This window comes from Larus michahellis, chromosome 4 (assembly GCF_964199755.1).
Source record: "Larus michahellis chromosome 4, bLarMic1.1, whole genome shotgun sequence".
In the NCBI taxonomy this organism is placed as follows: Eukaryota; Metazoa; Chordata; class Aves; order Charadriiformes; family Laridae; genus Larus; species Larus michahellis.
Genome location: NC_133899.1, coordinates 91,286,323 through 91,311,350, shown reverse-complemented (window position 1 = coordinate 91,311,350; position 25,028 = coordinate 91,286,323). Strand labels below are relative to the sequence as shown.

At 39.6% G+C, this 25,028-nt stretch overlaps 1 protein-coding gene across 7 annotated transcripts in view; it reads left to right on the top strand.

Moving 5' to 3' along the window:
- Window positions 1-25,028, top strand: part of SHANK2 (SH3 and multiple ankyrin repeat domains 2) — a 377,060-nt gene that overhangs the window by 153,439 nt on the left and 198,593 nt on the right. For all 7 annotated transcript variants that reach the window (XM_074586402.1, XM_074586403.1, XM_074586407.1 and 4 more), the window contains 2 exons: window positions 274-443; window positions 14,305-14,418. In XM_074586402.1, coding sequence (XP_074442503.1) covers window positions 274-443; window positions 14,305-14,418 — 284 coding nt within the window. The remainder of the gene's footprint in view (window positions 1-273; window positions 444-14,304; window positions 14,419-25,028) is intronic.

The window sequence follows — 25,028 nt, the reverse complement described above, 5'->3', positions numbered from 1 at the left end:
AGTTTAATTTGCAGAAAAACTAAAAACCTTAGTGTTAATATGTTTTCTTTCCTAGGTCATCATGGTCAGATGAATATTGATCGTGTTTCGTATTGAAAGATTTCAGCCATTAAAAGTATGCGTTTAGGATGAACTACGTGTATTTTTTCTGAAGGGTTAGATGCCTTGCTGGAAGACAGTTATGTTATTCAATGCTTAATTTAAGGTGATGGTAAATGATTAACTCTGCCCATTTTAAATAACCAGTTAATGGTTTTTAATTTCAATTTCCAGTGCCGTTTACAATCCTAGTGCCAACAAGGATACTCTGTCTGCCTTGGATTATCAGGGTCCAAAACGCAAGCTTTACAGTGCTGTACCTGGAAGACTTTTTATCGTCGTAAAGCCATATCAACCTCAAGGAGAAGGGGAAATACATCTGCACAAAGGAGACAGAGTCAAAGGTGAGTACGTGATTAATTTTGAATAAAAATTTTCTTCTGCCAGGTGGAAACTTTACTTTAAAATTCTCTTCTGTTTTAGGGGAAAATAAATCTGTTCAGTAGAAGTGCCTTTATGGATTGATTTCTTTACTGGGTATTTACCTGGTTCTATTTTGTAACCAATGCATATTCAGCTACCACTTTAACTGTTCAGTGACTTCAAAGTACTACGACTGTTCAGAAGTATGTGCAGTAACAGCAGCGTTGTCTTTCACACAGAGCACGTAATTTGCTTCTGTAGTCATTACAGAAAGACAACTCCAGGGCTTTAAAAGGTTGTAAACATGTCAGCTATCTAAGCGGCTCAGGAAGGAAAGAGGGAGAAGGTCAAGTCTATTTCAAGCCCCTTCCTCAAGGAACAATTTGTTGGTTAAGTAGAAGAAGTCCCCTTGTGAGACTTAGGATAAGTAGGTAGGTAGAACCTGCTGGAAGTATTTTGGGGAGGAAGTGTGGCGGTGCATGTATAATTTCTATCCGCTGAGGCACTTTCCAACTAAGACTATGTTAAAATCAAGGCCAAACTTTGTGTTATAGTTTTGAAGGCCGTAAGTACATCCAGGTACGGCTGAGAAAGTGGGCAATGTGGTTTACAGGATGGACCTTCCTAAGGGTGCAGCGTTACGCAGTTTCGGTTTTGCACATTCAGGTAAAACTGGTCATGGAATAAAAAGACTTTCTGCTCAATCCGTACAAACCAAATACCGGTTATGGAAATCAAATAAAAGAGAATAGATTTGGTGTCTTTATTAAAAGTGTTAAGCAGATGAAAATTTCCCTGCAACTGAAACTACTTCCCTTACAAAGGAAAACTTCAAATACCTCCTCCCTTGAGCCTGCAAACAGGAGTTGGAAAAAAATGGGGAGCCATTAGAAGGTATCTTTGGTTTCGGATGTAGCTAATTCTGAAGTGTTTGTAGCTTTAATAATTTTTGTTAAGCCTTCAGAGGGTGTAGAACCGAAATCTGAAGAACACTGCACTTAAAACATATGCAAGATTCATTTTAAATGCAAGGGTGAAGGTTAAACTCAGGAGAGCTGCTGATGTCTGTAGGGCTGAAAAGATAATTTTGCAGCCTGGAAGATTGTGCCCTGATCAGGTAGGAAGCAATGATTGTGATCTAAAGAAAATAGCATACAAGAACTTTTGGAAAAGCCCATATGAAGACTTCATAAAACATTACAAAAGTTTGCAGTTAATGGAAGTTGTCTAGGCTAGAGTAAAATTAATAGAAGGCCAGCTAAGCTCTGAGGTTGTAGAATTTCTTTGGAATGCCAGATATCGGATAAAATTCAAGTCATGAAAAGCAGAAGTCATCTTCAAATTCAAACAAAATTGAGAGAGCTTTGCATGGGTTGGGAACCAGCTTTGCAAGCGCCCAGTACATGAGAAGAAATGGAAGAGAAGTAATGCAGAATACCACTGCGTGAAAGCCTTCCAGTGTCAGAGGAGTGGGTACAATCTAGAGAGGTAAAGCTGCATTACGAGTAACTATCATGCAAAAATGTAAAGCAAATTAAAAGCAAATACCATCTTTTCATACCTTTACTAAATACTGCTTCCTGGGTTAAAACATGGAGGCCTGGGATCTTCTGTGTGGAGTATAGAGTTCTCACTGGAAGGGTGGAGGAAAAAAACAGTTGAGAAAGATGCTTGTTGGTCAATTACAAGAAAATGAAAAAAATGTCACTTATAGTGGGGGAAAAAAAAAGATTAAAAAAAGCAAGACTTAAGCACACCCCAGAACTCTTTGCGTATTAATCTCAGAAAGTTTAACACCACCAGGAAGAATTCCCGATACCTACAAAAGATGAAATTTTGGGCCTCATGAGTGGTATTAAATAACTTTCTACAGCAAGTATGTTTACAGAGATCTAGGAGGTGCCAATAGGTAAAGAATGAGTACGGTTGGGTGCCATCATCTGTTCTTTGGGGAACGTTGTATCCCTACACAATTGTGTTCAAATGACTTATTGGATTTAAAGATGTAGTGATATTTTTATTTATTTAGAGGATATAAGATCAAAGTAGATTCTTGTCACCAGAAGAAAACAATAGAGACTCCGGGCAGTTCTGGAGAAAGACCAGACAGCAAATGTGTGTGTTCCCAGGCAAAAGAGGAAGCAGTGCAACAGGTTGCTTGGGACGCTGAATTTTGTAGGGCATTCGTTATTTGGCTGCTCGTTTACATTAGAGTTTGAGACTATTCTATGCAAAAATATCCCAAGAAGGAGAGATTTGAATTTCAATGAAGAGTTTAATATTTTAAAAAAATTAGTTCAGGAGCCCTTGGTTGTAAGTTATTATGGCAGTAACTGGAAAACAACGCAAGAAGAAATTTGTCCACTTTTCAGATCTTCTTGCAATAGTAGTATCTAAATTTGAGACCAAGGATTTTTGTGGGGGACACTAACCAATGAACGTCAAAATGCTGAAATAGAAAATAAGACTGTGTCTAGTCTGTGAGTTTTGTGTCTATATTTATGGCAAAAATGTATGTTTACTGAAACTGACTAAAATTAATTATTACTGTTAGAAAAAGGGGGACATACCCACCCAACATCAAACCATCCCTGCAGGGATTATTTTTTCAGCTTCAAGTAGATGATTTGCACATTGAATTAAAATCTGGCAGAGGTGTGGCAATTCCAGGCACGCTTGTTTTAGAGTATTTTATAGAACTTTGATGCGGTAAAGTCTAGGGAGATGTTCATCCATGTTGGTCTGCTTTTAGAGGAAGTTTGCAAAAAGAAGTGGTGTACGTAGGGACTGTCAGTGGTACTACTTAGGAGGAGCTCGCGTGGAGTGTAATTTCAGGCTGTTTGCACGGCAAAGCTGGAACGTTGCTAATCAAAGGAAAAACTTCCAGGATGAGATCAAGTCCTATTTCATGTTGCCATGTCAATGGTTCCTCACTTGTCACAAAAAATATGTCAGAATGAACAACCCAAGGTCATGTAGAGAACGAAGAGTCCAGGTAAAAAGACGGCGGTGCTTTAGAAAGGTCTCAGCTGCGTAACAGTGTTGAGGAGGCCATTCAAATTTAGCGTATGGACAAAATTCCAGTCCCTGTTCCAGTCAAAATGTAATTATTTATAGAGAATAAAAAAAATTTCTCCAACTTGAAAGATTGATAGGCGTCCCAGCGCACAGGCAGCAGAGCTCTTACAGTCCTCGGTACTTCCTGCGTGTTGCGCGAGTGCCAGAACCACTGGCTATACGGAGGTCCTGAGTTTTTTCTCTTTCTGAGCAGAAATTCCACTTGGTACTGGATATATTTTCTGTCTTGGAGACTTGCATAGCGAGACCATGACCCAGTCAGCACTGAGGTTTTGATTTTCTGGGGGTACACGTGCCTTTTTGGGGCTTAGTGACTCACTGTGTGCAGTGCTTGGAGGAAATGAAACAACGTCAATTCCCTAAGGAATTCAATTTTTCCTCACTTTGGAAACACCTTAGCCTCACATTTAAAAAATTAAAGCAGCTTTGCCTTAGCCCCTCTCCTCTGCCAGCTTGGTAGCTGCATTGTTCTGTATAAAACATGGATGCTGACGTACTGGCTTCTTGGATTCTTTCGGGGGATCCAGACGCGTATCGGCATTTGCTGTGGGATTCTGACCCGTGTTCAGTCGGAGCCTGGGGAGATGCTCATCACATGTACATCCCATGAGACTAATCACAGTGAAGATGTAGCAAGGCATTTATTACAGGGATAAAAACCCAGAACAGCATATTAGAGAAAGGGATTAGTTGGGAAATGTTTTTATGGATTTTCTTTTTTAACGTGGTAGAATTAGAAGGGTCACGGAGAGGGGTGGATTCCTAAATTCTTGATGAAAAGTGCTTTCATCAGATGAAGACAAGGCAGGGTTTTTTTCTTTCTTCCTAAACCCACCAGAAGTACATGAGTGACAATAGTTCACAGTATTTGATACAGGGAAACTGCTCAGAGAAAGCTGTGAATGGGCAAGGTCCAAAGAAAATGTAAACTAAACAAAATGGTCTTGTATTAATAGGATATTACGTAGCCTGTACAAAAATATCTGCCTTATTTTTAGTTGTTAGTCATTCATACTGACATCACTTGTGTGTCTGCCACTCATGAGAGAAGGGCCATGGCTCTTGTAAAAATAAATCTGATATCTTTATTTGCACAAGAACAACCTGAAAACATAAATGAAAAAGAAGAGTTAGCTTCATTCCTCATTGAAACATGTTTCACAGATTTTGTTTCTTTCTTCATTGTGTATCCAGAAGTCCATAGCAGTAAATCTGCCACAATCCAAACACACACACACATATATAATGTAAAGTATCTGTGAAATGTATTTTAATCAGCTTTTGTGTTGCTAAATTTAATTCTTAAACTGGAAATTGAATGGCCTCTTTTATAACCAAACTCGGGTGTGTGAAGAGAATGTGATGCTCCAAAGTTCTTTGTGAGCGAAGAATTAGCAGTTTTCTGTGTCACGAAGCTAAAGACTACAGACGTATCCCTGCATCCCCGAGGAGGTTCCCTGTGATTCAGGTCTGCACCAGCACACCGTGCTGGACAGGCAACAGGTCAACACGGGGCAGACAATCTCCAGACACTTAGAAACAAAACAATCAAAACTGTTTTCAGTATCTATGTTAACATTAAAACATACCTGAAATGCATATGAATTACCCCTCACTGACCTAGAAAGAAGAAACCCGCATGGTTGCCTGATTCAAATACCTAGAGAACTTTTGAAACTCACCCTGCTCACAGTTTTGTTTTTCTTGTCTTTCTATGTGTTTTTCTTACAGCCTTTCCGTATACCATGTGACTTCTAGTTATTTCTTCCAGTTTTTAGGTCCCAGATCACAGTATCGCATGTCCATAGGTGGCTTCCAACTGTAAATTTTTACTTTCCTCTCTTATTTTTGTTGCCTGCCCTGATGTTACGGTCTACGGTCTCCCCTCTTTCACCTGGAAGGCCAACAGAACATAGGGCTAGTTCTGGAAAATGCTGTTTCGTAGAATCATAGAATGGTTAGAGTTGGAAGGGACCTTAAAGATCATCCAGTGCCACCCCCTGCCCTGGGCAGGGACACCTCCCACCAGCCCAGGTTGCTCCAAGCCCCGTCCAACCTGGCCTTGAACCCCTCCAGGGATGGGGCAGCCACAGCTTCTCTGGGCAACCTGGGCCAGGGGCTCACCACCAAGTCAAAAATTCTTCCTCAGATCTCATCCAAATCTCCCCTCTTTCAGCTTAAAACCCTTCCCCCTCGTCCCACGGCTCCCCTCCCTGATCCAGAGTCCCTCCCCAGCTTTCCTGGAGCCCCTTGAGGGCCTGGAAGGTGCTCTAAGGTCTCCCCGGAGCCTTCTCTTCTCCAGGCTGAACCCCCCCAGCTCTCTCAGCCTGTCCTCCCGGCAGAGGGGCTCCAGCCCTCCCAGCATCTCCGGGGCCTCCTCTGGCCCCGCTCCAACAGCTCCGTGTCCTTCTGCTGTTGGTGCCCCAGCGCTGGAGGCAGCACTGCAGGGGGGTCTCCCAGAGCGGAGCAGAGGGGCAGAATCCCCCCCTCGCCCTGCTGCCCACGCTGCTGGGGATGCAGCCCAGGCTGCGGGGGCTTCCTGCGCTGCGAGCGCACATTGCGCTCTTAATGTGATTAAACAAATTTTCTAATTGCTAGTACCTAGAAAAATGGGGATTTGTTTCAGTATCTCAGATATGCTCCAACAGATGTCTTCATGAACTTTCTGAGATGCCTCCTGTGCAGGCACGGTCTGCACATCTGAGAGGAGTTTACCGCCACCGAGGTCTGTTCTCATTCTCCGGGGTCAGAGAAGTGGTAGCAATTCAGTCGTAGTGATTCAAGCATCTGTTCTAGGCAGAAAGTCGGTAGCTCTCAGGATTAGAAATATTGACCCTTGCAACGTGGCTTTCATTTCAGTGTGCTCTCAGCCAGTAGGGCAATCCAAATATATCGCTAACATTTTCATTTCTTGTGAAATCTACTTGTAAGTCATTTTGAAAAAGAAAGATTATTAAACCCCTGCGGTGCTTGAAGATATTGCCAACAGACAGTGCTTGTGGGCAGAAGGAAAGTTGTTCTCCCGGGCTTTTGTACTTGTTAGATTAGTAAATAAAATACTGGAAAGGAAAGTGCCTCAGAAACGCTGTTTCGTTTCTTCAAGAGCATCTTGTACCTTATGTGAATAAGTATGGCAGCAAAATTTAACCTAAGAGGTTTGCATGAGCATTGTTTTGCTACTCCTTTATGTGAAGGATGAAATTAGTGTGAAATGGAATATTAATCTTGCTCAGATTCATTGGTCTGTTTTGCTTCCTTACTGTCTCCTGACTCGATCGGTTTGATTTAAATTCCTGACATAAATAATTATGACTCATCGCAGATAATAACCTAACTCATTTCTTCGAGTTGCTCGCATCTGAAGAGCAGGAGTGAGTTGTGCTTCAACCTGATATATCGAAGTGTTGTAACAAAGACACGGCCTTGCTCCCGCTCGCTTCGCTGTCAAGGCTGCAAGAAAGTGATTAGGAAATAAGACCATCCACAGATACCCGTCATTTTAGCTCTGGATTACTTAAAGCCAGCCTTCCTTCTGAAGTCAGCAACTGGCCTGAAATATTCAGGAGACAGGGAGAACCAGAAGCCTGAGAGGAGCTATGAATGGTGTAATCCAACACAGTAGTGCAGGCTCCGGATCTGGTTTGGGGCATCTTCTCAGATTAATGCTCTCTGCTCTGCATTCCCCTGACCTCTGGCTTGAGCGTCGTGGAGAAGAGCAAACTTGATTCTGTCCACACGTTCCTCGACAGGGATGGCGATCAGTGTTACAAACAGATGGATTTTTCCAACGCTGGATTTGAATTTCTGTCCAAACTTCAGATCAGCACAGAACATTGGTTTCTTATGCTGTTTTTCTCTCTCCTCCACCTTCCCCAAGCTATTTGAGAGACACCCAAATAAAAAAGATGATCTTCATAGAAAGTTGTTGGCAAAGGTTAAAAAAGAAAAAGAAAAAGAAAAAAAATACAGGGCCAAATCTTGAACAGCGCAGCTCATTCAGTTTTATTTCAATTGAGCCCTATTTCCTTAGATTTAGAGGATTATGTGCAGATTGTTGTATTTGTACATTTTGACGTAGTGAGTAGTTGCTCTGTTAATAGTCACCATCATCTTCTCATCCCAAGGTCCTTTCCTAAACATTGCTTGTTTGCACTGTAGAAAGTAGAGGTGATAAAAGATAAAAAGCTGTTTTTTATCCAAGATCTAGCCTGTCATTGACTGGGGCCATGGTGGTTGGGTGGTTTGGGTGCTGTGACGTGCACCCAAAAGCTGAAGCTAAGGCTCCTTAGTCTTACCATCTGCTTGCAGATGTGATGGGACGCAACCAGGAGATGTGCACTAAGGGTATGGCAGTTAGACTCTGAGGAGAAGTAAGATGATTAAATACTGAATTACAGGCAGGTAAGGTAGCTTTCCAGGTTAACCAGCAGTCAGTTGCATTACAGAAAGGTCAACTCCTTGAAGCCACTGTTGGATCACACTTTTATTTTGGAGGCAAAACTGGAAGTTCAATGTAAGTGTAAGAAGTGAGGAATATTTGCTGTCCATGTTATTTCCCTATTTTGGTTTCTCCGTGAGGTCCCACAGTCCAAGGTGGGAAAGAACCGCTGAAATTTGCTTCTCCACTAAAAGAAATGTCTGTGGAGCCGCAGCGGAATGTGACTGCTCGGGTCAATTATACAAAATCATTAACTGCAGATACAGAAGGCTTTCCTTCCAGATTGTACGTGGCCTGCACAAGAACATTTTCTACGTGGCAGCTGGGGCGCAGTCACTTGTTTGCATGCTGGAGGCCTTAATGTGGTTGTCATCAGGGCGATAGACAATGACTTCCGTTCCAGTCCTGTTGCGCTGATCTCGAGTTATGTCAGTCTCTCTTGATTAAGTATTTGAAAGCCAGAAACGCTCTGCCCATAAGGCAGAACAGACACATCCTGTTCATCATTAACCACATTAATCACAGGAGGGATATCTATCAGGAGCAAGTAGGGAGAGATAAAGAAATAGAGTAAAATTGAAACTCAAACCGGATTTTAAGAAAAATATCTCTCTGTAAGGGAGAGCAAGATTAAGTTGTGACTTGTGCTGACCTTCATTTGCGTTGTGTGTTTGAGTCAAGTTGCGCTTCAGATGCAGAGAACGGTCACTGCACAGTACTTGTCTCTTCATGTTCTTTTCGATTTTCCTGGTTCCATGCAAAAATAGATCGAACATTGACTTTTTCTTTACAATGATCCGTATACTTAGAAAATCAGTTGCCATTACAACTGAAGGTTAGGAACATACTTTTTTTTTAAGTTGTAACCATTTTAGGGGCATTTTAAGCAAAATTGTTTTTATCATTGCATAGAATATCTGTCATTTGGAAGCTCTCCTTCCAAAAGGCAAATAATTCTGAAAACTTACATCAGGCAACAGATATTTCTACAGGAGAAAAGCCTAAGTTATAACCTTAAGTGTTTCTGAGAGAAAGAAGTTAGGGCTCTACTCACTGGAAATCAAAAATCTACTTTGTTTTAAAAAAGCAAATCCAGAAGATTGTTACATCATTACATTAGGAAATACATTAGGAAAAAATTCTTCCCAGAAAGAGTGGTCAGACACTGGAATAGGCTGCCCGGGGAGGTGGTGGAGTCACCATCCCTGGAGGTGTTTAAGACTCGTTTAGATGTGGTGTTGGGGGATATGGTGTAGGGGAGAACTTTGTAGAGCGGGGTTGATGGTTGGACTCGATGATCCCAAGGGTCTTTTCCAACCTGAATGATTCTATGATCAGGACACAAACCCAGAGTTCAGGTTTGCACTGAACCTTTCTTAGGTAAAATTCAAGTGAAAACCCTTTGTATTCCGTTAGGTAAATGGCATTTGTTATCAATAACAGAACAGTGGAATCAAGGTAAATAAGGTATTCATGCTGCAGTTTGAACGGAAGGGACACTGTCACCATCCCTTTCAGGTTAAGAATGAAATACTGAAATTTTCTGCTTTCTACTGTGTGGTCTAGAGGGCTTTCAGGTGACATAATTCCACATCTCACTAAGACTATTGAGAACTTCAGCTGCTCTTGATTAGCAGATACAACTTTTACTTCTAGCTCTCTTAGTTCTTGTATCAGCATGGGCTAGTTCAGCTGCGAGATTCTCCAATGGATTTTCAGCTTTACTTTATACTTTCTTGCCATTCTGTTAAATTTTCTTTTTTTCTCCTGGTTGTAGAAATGTTCTTCTCTTTCCAGAAGATGATGTGTCATTCCCAATCCGTATCATTACTTCTTTTCCCAGGAAAGAAGAATGCAGTTTATACAAGGACCAAAAAGTGATTCTAGATATTACAAAGACATTTCAGATGTATCCTGTAGCAGCTGTAAAGACGATGGCCTGAATTTGTCTGTAAATTGCATTGACGTTTTTGGAAATAAGGATACCTAGAATAATTTACTCATTGAAACGTCAACATCGCAAGGAATTTAGAAATAGTACGCACCATCATTTGATGGAAAAATAGAGTATATTTCTTGATTGTGGTATAATGAGGGGGGCTGTAATGTGGAAGAATAAAACTTCTTTGTTGCTTAGATTAAAGTGATTTTTTGATAGCGTATTGAGTAATTGAGCTGTTTGAGATGAGTATCTTACATTAGTATTAGTTAAAATACGTACATTTTCAATAAACTTAGAGAAGTTGCATGAGGCAAAACATCCTGTGCTCGATTGGCACTGTATGTAATTTTCTTGTGTTTTTCTCGGGATTTTGGCAAAGCAGACGCTGCCTAATATCAAGTATAATACTTTAAAGACATTAAAATACAAGATTTAGGTTGGCACCTGTCAATATATGTTTTGCTGGTACTCAGTTGTTTGGTATTTGTCCAATTTTGATTTGCAGTTTTGTTCATATAATTGAACATAATTCTTGTTTTAAACTCTACTTCTGCTGTGAAAGAGACTTACCAGGATTCACGATGTTACTAGAACCTTAATTTTACTCTTATAACAGCAGATTCTTTTTGTAATTCCTGTTGTGCGTAAAGAGACTCTGGCCTGCTCTTGCCATAGCAACCACATCTTTTGTTTTTACTAAAAGCAAAAGCAAAAAAAAAACCTCAAAATGATAAAGCTTAATTATTAATTTTGGGAAAGTTATCCTTTGATTTACCATTGTTATGTCCTTCAGAAGGGAAAACTTTGATTGGAAAATCTCTTGCTGGTACCAAATTATCTATTACGGTGTGTCTCTTAAGCACTATTGTGAGAGGGAAAAGACAGAAATTAAGGCCTTATTCTAAAAAAACACTCATGGGTACAAAAGATCAATTGTATTTTTTGATTTATCCTCTAAGTTCCCAGTTACCCACGTTGGAATAGGTGAAGTGTTGCCAGTTTTTATGGATATGTAGGTTATTATGGCTTTGGCTCCTGCTGCAGAATTTCTTATTAATGGCGCCACCTGAGATATGTTAGAAAGATTATTTCAGGTGTTTTGGTGGTGCAGAACCATCTAGATCTCAGCTTCTACATTTTGAGTATGAGGCCACGTGTGCTTATCCTCCATCTCGCCAAGTATTTGTCTCTGTCTCTGCACGTCAGCTCTACCCCTGGCTACCCCACCTTTGCCTCTTGGGTCATCTTCGTGCCTCTTGCAGTCCCATCCGTCTTTCCCTGCCTTTCTTGGCACCCATAATGATGTTTTTCTTTAATTGTAAGCCCGAAGGTACCATCGATTTCGTTGTAGGTGTAATCTCTAGGCAGGCTTGAACCAGAATTGTGAAGGCTGGCTGCATTCTCCTTTCCATAGACGTTGTGTCTTCAGGCAGGTCTATGTGTATTTTTGCTTTACTCTTGCTATTAGTAATTTCTAATATTTAATAATTCCTGTACTAATGATCTGAAGCGGGACTGGCTTTGCTCTGTAGTAATCGCTTTTTACGTGCACGCACAGATAGACTTAGAAAGCAAATCTCTTTTCCCATCTTGATTTGGATGACTTATCAGCTGCTCCTACCATAAACACATGAAATTACTCTAAGGGTGTGAAATACCCAACTTCCTTCTTACACTGCAAATGCTTTTTGGAGATGGAAATATCCATGTAATTTGGAGTGTCAAAATAGCAGATGTGACAGATTAATAGAATAGCGAAGTAGGGAAGTCTTTCTCAATCTCTAAGTAGTTTTTGTTCTCCCCGTCTTGCCAGTTTGTGGAGTGAAATCAGGACTGAGATTCAGTGCTGAAAACTCTCCTCAGAAAAAGCAAATTACTTGAAATAGGAGTTTTTCACTGCCTCACATTTTGACATTCCTTTTGGCTGGAGTCCTATGCTCACTTTTACGATTTGAAGTTAAATCAATGTACAATAGGATCCTACAATAATTATAATATCTAGATATGTTATTAATTAATTTTTCCTACTTCCTTATCTCATATATAAGAAATGCACTCTACTCTTACGTGAACACAGGTTGCGTTGTTAAAAATATAGTGGAAGCTGACGAATACCCAATATCTATTGGATGAGTGAATAGGCTTCTATTTTATGTAACATTTAATTATCGCATTGACACTGTGTGTGAATGTGCACAGGTTTTAAACATTTTCAGGATCAACTGGAATTTATCAACATATTTTTCATTAATTATGCCCCAAACGTATGTTTATTACTATTTTTGTTTATGTAATATTTATCTTATTAATACAATTAAAGCGCAGATCTGCCTTTTTCATTTTTGCTTGCATTTAAATGTAGACATGAAATATTTTCTGCTTATGTTATATTAACAGGTGTTAGGTAACTAAAAGAAAAGGCACGCTAAAATTTTTTTATTCAACTTAAGCCTCACCGTAGAGTTGTTGGTGTCTTCCAAGGTCAGTGTCCTCCCCCGTTATCCCATAACTACCTGGGTAGGTAGGTATAGGTTTCCCTATATATGCCAGAAAGGTGCTTGCTAAATTGGGCATTTGGGACCCATCCAGGTGGAGGATTTTGCCTTAATGGATCTATTTCCTGGGGCTTAATATGTATTTCTTATTGACAGTGGTGTGTAAATATGCAGTTCATGAAATCTGTCTCTGAATTTACTACATTAAAAGAGTTAAAACTGACACATTTAAAAGTGTTTTTCTGTCAAATAGATATTAGGCATATATAGATATGTTAATAGATATCCATGCTCCATAAGTAATGCCACAAATAGCTTAGGATTGCGTTAATGAAAAACTAGGTAAACATTTAATTTCAAATGCAGTTTCACAGACCTCGGTGTGTCAAACCAGACTCCTTACCACCTCCTTAGAATTAACAAGATTTATTTTTTTTTTTTTAGCCTATCATTGATTTGATTTTCATCTCACTCTATAGACGAGCAAATCAAGTTCAAATTCAATGCATTGAGTCTCAGCAGTTCGACTGATACAGAATTCAATTGCAGTCAGGCTCAGGAACTATGATTTTAAAGCCTGATAAGGGATGTTTTAACAGCGCAAAGAGCGCTTGTGTTGGAAATCATCAAAGGAGCTCTGAGCAAGTTAATATCCCTGCCATACTGAAATACCCTGCAGAGAGATTATCCTAGGTCTTGAAAACCGTATGCGTATGTTAGCAAGGAGATGTGCTTTGGGCTAATTAGCCTTGATTTTCAGCAGGGCCAGTTAGCTCGGCCGGCCCAGCTAGCGCTCCGCTAAGGAGCTCTGCTGCTTCGACTTCCACGGGCTGTTTTTTGGTGGCTCAGGGACCTCTCCACCCAACATCGTGTTTTGTACAGACGTCCTCTGAGGACCTGTGTGGTACGACTGGGCTACCTTCCCAATCGACCTATTTAGAAGAGCTAACCGTGTGTTTGTTAATCTATAATATCACCTTTGCTCCAATATTAATGTATGTTTTTAATAGTACATTCCTGTTCTTTTAATATACATTAAACATACAGTGATTTGTAGGAACTTCTATAAAGTTAATTTAAACATAATACTTCGCAAGTATTTAGGATCCTTTCATTGTTGTAATGCAACTCCACTTGTTTACTGGTAAAAACATAACATTGTTGTTCTGCAGTCTTTTCTCACAGTCCTTGTTGAGTCCTAAGATTAACATCAAGATAATTAGAACAACAGGAAGAAGATTTTTCTCCTATTGGTAAATAATTCTTCTCCCTGTTGTTGTTGTCTTCTACCGAGAAAAATCACTGAAATGTTTCAGAAGCATCTACATTGTGCATCGCACCTATGGGATATTCAAGTGTTTGCCGGGTACTCAAACCATTAAATCTTATTACTCGACCTACATTACAAATCTCTGGAGCTACCCACTAAATAAAATAGCACGTTTCCTTGGGAAGTAGAAAATATATGAGATATCAAAATATGTATTATTAAAATGCGATTTCGTTGTGGGTTCAGTTTGACAATGGGTTGAGCACGTCAGCTTAATTTGAACAGACAAGACAAATTTTTTTTGGTCTGAGAATGACAATGCATTTGTGTCTGATAAAAGCAGTGATGAGAAAACGGAAAATGGAAAGAATTATGTGAGGGCCAAGGAAACTTGTGACACAAATAAATTTGGGAAGAGGTTGCAACGGCTGATCGGGGAGAGTCGCATGTAAAGGTTACTCTGTGCCCACGTTTTGGGTACCAGCATTTGAGTTCTTGTACAATGTTTGCTTTTACCAACACGGTATTAAATTATTACTGAACGTATTATGTAACTAATCTTGGGGTTTCCAGGAGAAGAGAAAAAACTCTAACGCTTCCTCTGTCTCTCTCTATTTAGTTTTAAGCATCGGCGAAGGTGGATTCTGGGAAGGCAGCACCCGGGGACATATCGGATGGTTTCCAGCAGAGTGCGTTGAAGAAGTTCAGTGTAAACCCAATGAAAGCAAACCAGGTAATCACATCAAGTTCCTGTTGACTCCTAACGATGACAAATGCCGTGTGGCTGTCCGAGCAGAGAGGCAGCCCAAACGGTAACGCGTTATACAGCAGGGCATTTGTGCCACGCTATAAACTGGAGAATTAAATAATGCTGAGCTGCGGAATTAAAAAATAAAGATGGGTTTATTGATGGGATTTTACTGGATGCTGTCCAAGCAAACGGCCTTTCTCATGAGGGACTGTGCTGTGAAGTGCTGTGAAAGCTTTTACACAGAACTGTACGCAGACATTTTGTTTTATTTTCTTATAGTATGGGAAAACGGCTAATGAGACAATTAAATAATGGAAGAAAACTGATCAGTCATCTCCCAATCTGAGGTAGTCAGACAATGTATTTAGATCTTGTTCATAGCAATAGGGTTCCCGCTGTTGACCTTGTACTAAATTTTAGAGGCGGTGTCCATTAGTGGGATGTCCCCTATACGTCCTTACTGGTGACAAAGGAAATAGAATCCGCCTTTATCACAGACTTGTAAGTAAGCGAAACACAAGTGACTTTAGGCAAGGAGCCTTTACAGTCCTGGTATAATAAAAGAAAAAGAAACGTACACTGAAGCATGTTATTTTAAGAATTACTTACCATCTCATAATTTCTCTGCTTTTACCAATTAAGATAGGAGGACATCCTCTCTAATTAAAAGCTCATTATAAATGAGCTCCGAGAATATAATTAATGTTCTCCAGGAGTTTATGCTGTTTTAAATTAACTATTGATGTGGTTTGGATCTGTGATGTATTGATTAAGAACTTTTGGCATTGCACAGACAATATGCTAAAATTTATGCATCGGATCATTCATTCAAAAAACATTATTCTTTTATGCATGTCACTATAAATTGCGCAGGTATACTTTGCTTTTTCATTTATGCCTACTGTATGGATATGATAGAACGGAATAGAACGCACTGGACAAGATAATAGTGCCAGAGTAGTAAGGATTTGGAAAAAATTATAATATTTGATAAGTATTTTAATTTCATCCATTATAATGGGAGCTGTGGCAAGATGAAATAGAGTTCAGGGGATGAGCCGAAGAGGAGGCGAAAGGTTAGCTTTTGTAATATGAAAACTTCAAAAGAATAAGGGAATGAGGCATCAGGGACACTGCTCTAGACAACTAAACGCTGTGTGAACAGGTTATGCTTCCTTTTCTATTTCCCTTTTGAGAGAGAAAAAGAGAAGGAGGCAAAACCAGATCTAATATTTGGAGAGAATGGATTTAGGTTCCGAGAACAGAGAGAGGATGGTTGGATAGCTCTTCAAAGGGCTTAAGAGCGAATCAGAATTTAAAGGAGGAGGAGTATTGAACCAGAGGAAAGTTGGATTTGGCAAATCCAGAAGCCGTGCAGTTCTCAAATACTAGATGTACAGAGAGGATAACAAGTTGCAATTCTAGTGGAATTTCATTCGTTGGGAAACATTGTGGAAGACAAATGAATGCAGTCAGTGTGCAGCATGAGCTGGTGAAGAGCCGCCTGTCAGCTGTTCTGAAGATCCTTCAATAAAACCTTGTGAGCACTCGATGGAAAGACTTCAGAAAGATGGAGGCTTCATAAGTCATCACAAACACCTTTCTTGAGTCTGTCATGGCAGCTCTGCATTACATGTGAATCGTGCATTTATCACCAAATCTGAAGAAAATTCTTGGGGGGGACATTAAGTGAAGTTCTAAAATAACGAAGGGAGTTTTGCATCTCCTTTAGGGGTTTTGAAGAAAAAGTAACCAAACCAGTTTGTCGCAGATCCTTAGAGATCTTTTCGAGAAATACCGTAGGAGGTAAATTCAGTATATGACACGATTGCTTTAATATATGACAAGATTGTTTTCGAGCAAAAATTTCTTTGATCATTCAAAGGAAAATGAAAATTAAGGAAAAAAAAAATTGTTACAAGAACAGCAAAAGGATTACCAAAGCTGGAAATGTTAAAAGAATATAAACAGAAACATCTTACAATTTGTCTGACATGAAATTATGAAAACTTTTGTTATGTGTCTGGCAAAACACCAGAGCATTTACTGTAATTTCACCTATTACATACTGTTGTCTTTCCGATTGTTTTCCTATTTGTTTATAGAGTAGTGTGAATAAAAATGTTAACATAGCTAAAGACTTTGAATGTACCATTCTTCTACTCTAAAAAAGATGAAGATATAATTAAATAAGGACAAAATGGGCACATTTTCTATACCTTTGGACTTGTGCGCTCACATATTTTGCTGGGCTGTCTTGAAAAATGTGCTGTGCCCAGAAGGCACAAAGGAGGTACGGTGCTTCTCTGTGGAATGCGATGGAGCTGTGAGTACGAAATACATGAAATCCACAGTATGTGCCGTTTTATTATAGAAATACGGTATGGACTGAAAGCAGCCGATCACTGAATTGCTCTTTGCAGTTAACTTCCCTCCCTTTGCAGAGGAAACAATGGAAATGAGAGAGGAGAGCTTTATAAGCAAAAAAACCAGCCAGTGCTCCCTCTGAGTATGAATGCAAAAGTAATTTAGAAAAATGCATTAAGCGTGGTGAAATGATTAGAAATTAAATTAGGTCTGCTGGGATCGCTGAAGGAACATCAGCTGAGAAACATCACAAACTTGTGCGAGTTGCAAGAATTTGCATCGCGGACTTTGCAAAGCAAAGAACTTCTTATGATAATGATTTGGAAAGTAGATCATCTTAACGTGTAGGAAATGAATCTCAAACTCAGCCTTTTCCACACCAGCACCGCAGTAACGGTTCTTTCCTATAAATGAGATTTAGGAACATTTCTTCAAACGGCTTCCCTTTGCTATTAAGTTTGAATAATTGTGTTTAATAGTAGCTTGTCATTTGCGTGCCATGAATGAAAGAAAGAGGAATAGTTCTTGGAAAAAACAAACCACAATTAAACACTACGTGCCCAGTAAATCTGGCGGGCAGGTGTTTCGTGTCACGCTGATGTATAATCTCACTTCTAAGACAAGATCCATTTTCTGGGAACTTCATTGCCATCCCGACTGTTCTCTGGAAAAGGCAGTTCAGAACAGCACCTGGTTCCCGTGGTCTCTTCAAAGATACCATGCTAGCTTGGCAACTTCTGTTTTCCAAAAAAAAATCGTGTTAACTGGCATTAATTCTATATCCCTTCTTTAATCCTTCATTAATTGAGACTTGTAGGAATTATTCCATTATTTTGCTAGGATTGATGCCAGGCTTACAGGCTTTTAATTATCCAGGTTGTCTCATTTGCCCTTTAACAGCACTGGCACAGGACCCGCTGCCTTTCACTCTTAAGAAGTTTCCTTGGCATTTTGAGATCTAATGAAAAAAGAACAACGACAAAGGAAATCATTATCAGAGGTCTGCTAAGGTCTTTTGCCTGCTTTTAAAAAATTCTTGGACACAAAACCATCGTACCATCTCATTTTAAAAAGTGTCACCTTTAGTAGCCAGTTTTTAACATTCTCCAGAATTATTCTTAGAATGAAAGTATTCCTTCAGGTGAGATTGATACAACCCCTTGGTTTTTCCCTGTACAAACACAGAACACAAATGTTACATATTTCTTCTTTCTGCATTGACAGTTTTCCACTGTTATTCAGTAATGAACCTTAAATGTCTTTGTATTCCTAAATATGTGAAAATACACTGCTTTTTTGCTAACGTGTTCTGGGTGAATGGAAGAAAGTTCTGTGCAGGAGAAGCTTGATTCGTGTAAGATCCAAGTTCACTGAAATCTATGCAAATGTGAGGCACTACCTGGGGTTAACAGGCATCTTAACAGGATTTATTAGCTACGTGCCGTTGGTGCTGCAGAGGATCACAGGTCATCTTGGATCTCTGGCAGCAGCGGTTTCCATCCACTGAGAACACTGTGTGACAAAGCTTTGTCGAATTTTTCTACCTGTAAAAAAATAAAAGGGCAAGACTTTTCATTTTACCAGTTTGTTCTCCCCTTAGAATTCATTATCCTTCTTAAAATAGTAAGAATTCCTACCTAGTACCTTCCAATGGAAAATGGGAAGAATCTCGCCCATAAAATCATAGAATCTTCATGGTTGGAAGCGGCCTTTGAGATCATCGAGTCTAACCAAACAACCTACGATCTCTGCCACTAGAACATGCCCTGAAGTGCCACATCTAGACGTTCCTTAAACACCTCTAGGGATGGTGACTCAACCCCCTCCCTGGGCAGGCTGTTCCAGTGCCTGACCACTCTTTCAGTAAAGTCATTCTTCCTAATATCTAACCTAAACCTCCCCTGCCGCAACTTCAGACCATTTCCTCTGGTCCTGTCATTACTCACCTGGGAGAAGAGGCCAACACCCACCTCTCTCCAACCTCCTTTCAGGTGGCCCACCAATGAAAGATACAGTTTTCTTTCTCTCTAAATTAAGTTTAGATATTTCCTTTTGCTTTTCCTCCATCACAGGGTATTACTGCAACTTGAGAGATCTATGATTTGCTACAAAAATGCTTTCTATTAGACTTGTGATTTTATACTCCATGTCCTTCAGAATTCAGATATATAGATTTTCTGATTGCTCATAACTGAGGTGAAGTATTCATTTAATTTTCGAGCTAGAAATTATCCTTAACTATATTCTGTCTTTATTGTTTATTATTCCTTCCTCCCTAATATGCCTGAAGAACTCTTAGATTTTATAAATGATGCTGAAATGAAGGCAGACTCAGCATGTCTTTTGGTGTCTTTTAACTCTTGGCCTCTTCAGTGTGGCTTTCCTTGCATTCCGTGCTCATCTTTAATATCATCTTTGGGGTGAATTTTAATTCAGTAGCATCCTCCATGCATTTTTCTATCCTGTGGCCTTGGGGTACACCTTATTAGTAGCTGCAGTTGCCATACAAGCCCTGAGAGTTTATTTCAGACTAGATCTAATCCGGACATGTGGCTTGAACGACCATTAGCATTTGTTCAAGAGCTCATTTTTCCACGAAAGAATCCAGTTTGAGGTCTGCTCAGTTCTGTGGGCTGCAGCAGAGGAGGCAGCACTTGCAAAGCACATTCCTGGCCCGGAATAAAATGCTAATGTAGATGCGCCCATGCTGACCTCTAGTGTCACTGGTGCTCTGAGCAGACGCTACCTAGCATCTAAACCGGGATTTCGCTTTCAGGATGTCTGCAATTAAACATTCGGTATAGCTTATTCCTGAGTTTCCAGGGATTTGAAAATGCAATGACAGATTATCCAGTACAGTATAGTCCCTTGCCCCTTTCTTTTTACCTGTGTAATCATACACAGATGTTATAAGCAGAAATTGCAGCATTCCTTATCCAACAGTCCCTCTGAATTTCAGAAGTTACCAAACAAGTCAAAGTTGCGTTAATAAAATGAATGCTTTGCTACACACGCTGCTCTTTCAGAAGTAGAGAATCTTCTTTATTCCACATTCTTAGTTTTTAACACCTTGTGCGTTCAGGAAAACCAGCTTGGTTTCTCATTTCCAACATCCCTTTTTATAATTAGCACATCGCCTTCCCAGACAATCTAGTCAGCCAGGCTGCTAGAAAGTGGATTTGCCTTCTTGCAAAACAGAAAGTTTGCCTTACTGTGAACGGAGGAGCTACATCTGCACGAGTAGTTTGTAGATGCTCTGTCGTCTGCGCGGGTAGGTGGCTTGGCACATACTGTATCTACATCTACAAGTGGCTTGGCACATACTGTACCTGAAAGTTTTCTTCCCTTTGCCTGCCACATCAAGGTTGCTTTCTCCGTGCTGCCTTTCAGAACTGTCACCACCAGTTTTTGTCCACTGAAATGTATCTGGGTACTGTTTGGAAGAATAATAGTTGGCATAAGGGGAAGTTGTGCCAGGGACGCACCAACAGTGGAGCAGGGATGGATGGTCACACGCCAGAGCACAAGTTGCAGCCTTGACTGTGTCCTGCGTGGACATACACAGGCTGCCTGAAGTTCAAGAAACTGTATTTCCCCAGCTTATGCTCTTACGTACCTTGCAGATAATTTCAAACATGTTCTGTTTAACCTTTCCTGAGAAAGATGGCTGCTGGAAAATTAAATTTTGGCATTCTTTTTTTTATTGCTTTAAGTATCTCAGGGTGGTGGGTGGTGTGGTAGGTGTATTACAAAGCAGTGTCATTACTGGGTGTACTCCAGGAGGCAGGTGAACACTGAAGCACACCCCAGAAATTTGGTCTGTGTCTGTGTGCACCCCATTGCGTCCCAGTGTGGAACAGAACTGTCACGTGCTGGGCCTGGAAGCCCCCAGATCATCAAGCCCAGAGGATGTGATGGAGCACATGTTCACATATATGGATTTCTTTCCTGAATAGAAAAGGAAAAAATTTACATAGATGGACAGTTTAAGATGTCTTTGAAGTCTCTGATGAGGCTTTGCTCAGTTTCCATCCAGGTGTTAGTTCCTGAGCTCATGTAAAACTGGAATTTGTGAGTTGTAGCTCTGGTCCTTGTAGAAGAAGGACAGGAGTTTTGGTTTACCAAATTTGCTGTTTGGACATAATAGATAGACAGAACACAATCAGCTGTAAAAGCACTCCCTAATCACATATAATTATGCATTTAAAGGTCAGCACTGGAAGAAATAGAAACAGAAAACAAAAAAATCTTTTCATCCCACCTCTTCCCTTAATTACCCACCTTTTATAAATGATCCAAATTAACAAAATTGGTTTTAAACAACTTTTATCCTGTTTTGTTACGATCAGTTCTTGGTAGTTATTTAGCTGGAAAGAGAACTGTAAGACTAGATGGAAACATTTTAGAGATTATTAGAACTCTGAAAAAGTCTGTAAACTAAATAACTTTGAAAAGCAGTGGAAGGAAGAGCGTTTCAATGAGACAGAAGGGCCTGCAAATAAGAGATGCTATCTGACCATATGAGCACCCCGAGGTTTTTGATAAGTTTCGATAAATGCTCCTTACACATGATTTCACCTTGAATAGAAGGTACCTGCGTATCTGTGACAAACTGGCATGAACAGGAGCAGTTAAGGATAAAGCATTACCGCAGCCGGAGGCGCTAAATGGATGCAGTATAGAAATAATTCATATATCTAAGAAGGGAAAGACATTTTTGTTAGGAAAGTTAATCATAAGCATTCTCGTGTCAGTTGTGTAAAGAGCTAAGAAGTCCGATAGCTTGGAAACGTGTTCTGGCTCAACAGTGCAGGCAATGGCTGGACTTAATATGGCAGAATATAAACCAAATTAAAAAAAAAAAATTGAAAGTGCAGGATTTCCTCACGTGTAAGTGAGGCTTCTCGTTGTAAAACGTGATGCAGGTACAAATTCAGCCATTGAAAATGGATAGAAAGCTCGAGAGATTAATATTGTATGTTTGTAATCCCAAACAGGGTCCTAAATGTGGGACGTGCAGCCCAAAAGATGTATTTGTTGAAGTTTACCCGTGGCTGTTCGATGAACATTGTCCAGTGCTCAAACACTGGTACCCAGAGCTCGAACTGACAGGTCAAACACTGTTCAGTAAGTCCCCCTGCCTTGAAGGATATTGTCCGAAGTGCTGACCTCTGAAATACTCTTTTTTTTTCTGCCTTGCTTCTATGTTTTGCACAGCAAACAACATGGCTCACATGGTTCTGAAAAGTTTCATCTTTTGATAAGTAATTTTCTGCCACAAAATATGTTTCCCATGTACAAATTTGTAATTTAAAAAAAAAAAGTTAATAGATGACAAAACTCAGCACAGTGATCATCTGCAAAGACACTGTATTCTGGTTCATGCCTTAGAAAGATCAGGAATGTGCTACATACCATATATTTGCATAAACTGCATTCCCTTCTATCCAACAGTGGGAAAAATACTTTATACTGGAACAAAGAAGTCAATGCAAAGAATTAGATCTGAGGTGCTGGCAAGCCAGTCCCCAAAACCCAGCTGACATAGGAGCTCGGTGCAGTAATAGTCAACTAATTCTGAGAAGTCTCTGTAGCTGAGGATGTAAATCAACTCCTCTCTTTGTCTCAACTCATGGAAATTTAAAGAATGAGCCTCAGCAAATTTCTGCGCTTTAGCTTTGCTGAGCAAAGCGTTTGTGTTCTCAGCAATGGTAAACAGCAGTTTGGGAAAAGACTTGTCAATGAATCATCGCTCAATAATAACACTAATTTGGAAGCAGAGGTAACTTGAGAGATGCTTTTGTCTGGAAGCTGGCTATGGGATGGAGTCATACGCTTCCCACACAACCTGCTAACGCGTGTTCTCTCTGAGCAAGGCTGCCTTGGAAGACCTTGCGTTCTTTCAGTCTTGGTCTTCTGACCAAGGTGCAATAGAAGTTTCTTACTATAATAGTAATATTTGTAAGAAATGCTTTGGAAGACTGAGTCTGCCAACTAATGTTGCTGGTCAGCTTCTCTCTCTCAAGTTACGGTGGTTTTCTTTTGCTAATGATATGAGTTTGGTTTCAAAAAAGAGTAAAATAAAGTATTCCATGATAGTAACTTCATAATTTATCCAGTTTTTGAGAGCGGCAGAAAGCAAAACCATGAAAAAATAATTCAAAAGAAATAAAACACAAGCCTAGGCCTAGAGCTTGTAGAGGATGTAAGCCTGTCTGCATCTTTATCCCTGAATAACTCATTTTTAATTCATAATATTTTACTGTCTGGACTCTTCAGCTGACATACACTTCATCCTTTTCACTCTGATTTTCATGCTTGCTAAGAGCCACTTAGGAATAACTCTAATCAGATGAAAAGGAGCAACACAATTCTCTAAAGCATTGAAATAGACTAAAAATAAACTGCACAGCAATATAGAATTAAACTTACATGTTAGGAAACTCAACATTTCAAACGCATCGGGGATTGCTGGTGTGTGAAATCGGACGTGCAAGTGTAGATTTTTTCATTCTCTAATTCTTTCTGCATTTTTTTCCTCAAAAAGATGTCTCTCAAACCGTATAGGATAAAAAAAATGCAAACTCTGAAGAGTGTCTCGAAAAGAATGGAGTTACCATTATAGCATCTTCCTTTTACTTCCAGTGATGCGTTCACATTTTCTGTTCAAAATCACAGTCCATCTGACGTTAAGAAGCAACTTTTGAAGCCTGAGAGCACATATAGATACCAGCAATGTCTGATGTTACAAATTACTTTAGAAGTGGGAAAAAGATAAAGGTATAAAGCGAATGATTTATAAAGTGATACAGCCTTCTGAGGAGTTTAAGCCCAATTATTGGTTTAAGACAGGACGCTTCAGCCTGTGGCAGAATTTGAGCTAACAATCTAGAAATAATACTTAATTTTTTTGATTCCTATTTGTTCTTGTGGAAACTACACATGTATTTTTTTCAACCCATAAAAGTCTGGGGTCAAGTTATTTGCGTTTTAACCAATTGGGCATATCTCACTGATTGCTAGTGGGCAAAATCCTTTGCTTTCACCTTCTGGAATTTTGGAGCATTTCAAATTTCGTAAAGAGTATATATTTTGATAGTGACATCTCTTCCCTGTACTAATAGTTCCTTTTTTTCTTGATTAGAGGTACTTCTTAATATCTTACGATGCTATGATCAAATATAGTTGATCTTTGATCTTTCTGTAAATGTCTTATCTTAAATTATACTAGCAATAGGTTTTAGCTTTTATTTTTATTTTACATCATTTTTTTTCTGAAATTCTGTTTAATCAGGATTCTCTGGTGCACTTGTGCAAATATTATTTATATCAGAATACAACTTCTGTTAAAATCATCCTGGGTATACATCAGGATTAAATAAAGTGCCCTATTTCATTTGACTCGTTTCATTTAGCATAACCTAACGCTTTTTAAAACCATTTATTTAAAATGGCTGACATAAAGCAAGGCAAGCCTTAGATCCATGCATATTCTGAACGTGTTGGGAAGTCATCATTTTCTTCTGTATTCTCCTGGACTAAATGACACATTTGGGTTTTTTCTCCTCTTATTTTTAATGGTTCAGATAAAAGGCTTGACAACAGAGGCTGAAAACTCTTTGAAACACTCCCCATTTATTTGAGATCAAATTCATATTAATTTAAGGAAGATGATAGAGCATCTACTTAGAGTAATGGTGGTGCTGGAGGTGATCAGGAAAATGATACCTAAATAGCAGCAGCTGTTAGATAATCCATATTCTGTTCTTAAATTATGTCGCTGCTTTTTGCTTCCATACCTGCCTGCAACAAAAGAGAATGGAAAGGGGCTTTTTCCAGCTTGCTAAAAGATCCGCCAGTGCCTGATGGGGAGAAAATGACTTGATAATATGCTGCTTGATGACAGTAACTGATCATAGTAGAAGCAGCATGAAAACAAGCGTGTTATTTTGATTCATTAGAAAACCCGATCAGTTATTGTGCGTTACATGCCACTTGCAGGTTTTATTCTGCAGTGTGAACCATGTTAGTGGATTACCTCCTCGCTAGATACCTCTGCTAATTCTATTATCAGATTGATATCAAAGGGTCTCGCCTTCCTTGTGAACTGTTAACCCAGACCAGTGAGATAAGTGTTTAATGAAGATCATTTTCTCTCTGACATGTCATCTTAGGCCCAGTCAGTTCAGTCTCATGTAGGAAGTCCTACACCTCAGTCAGATGTA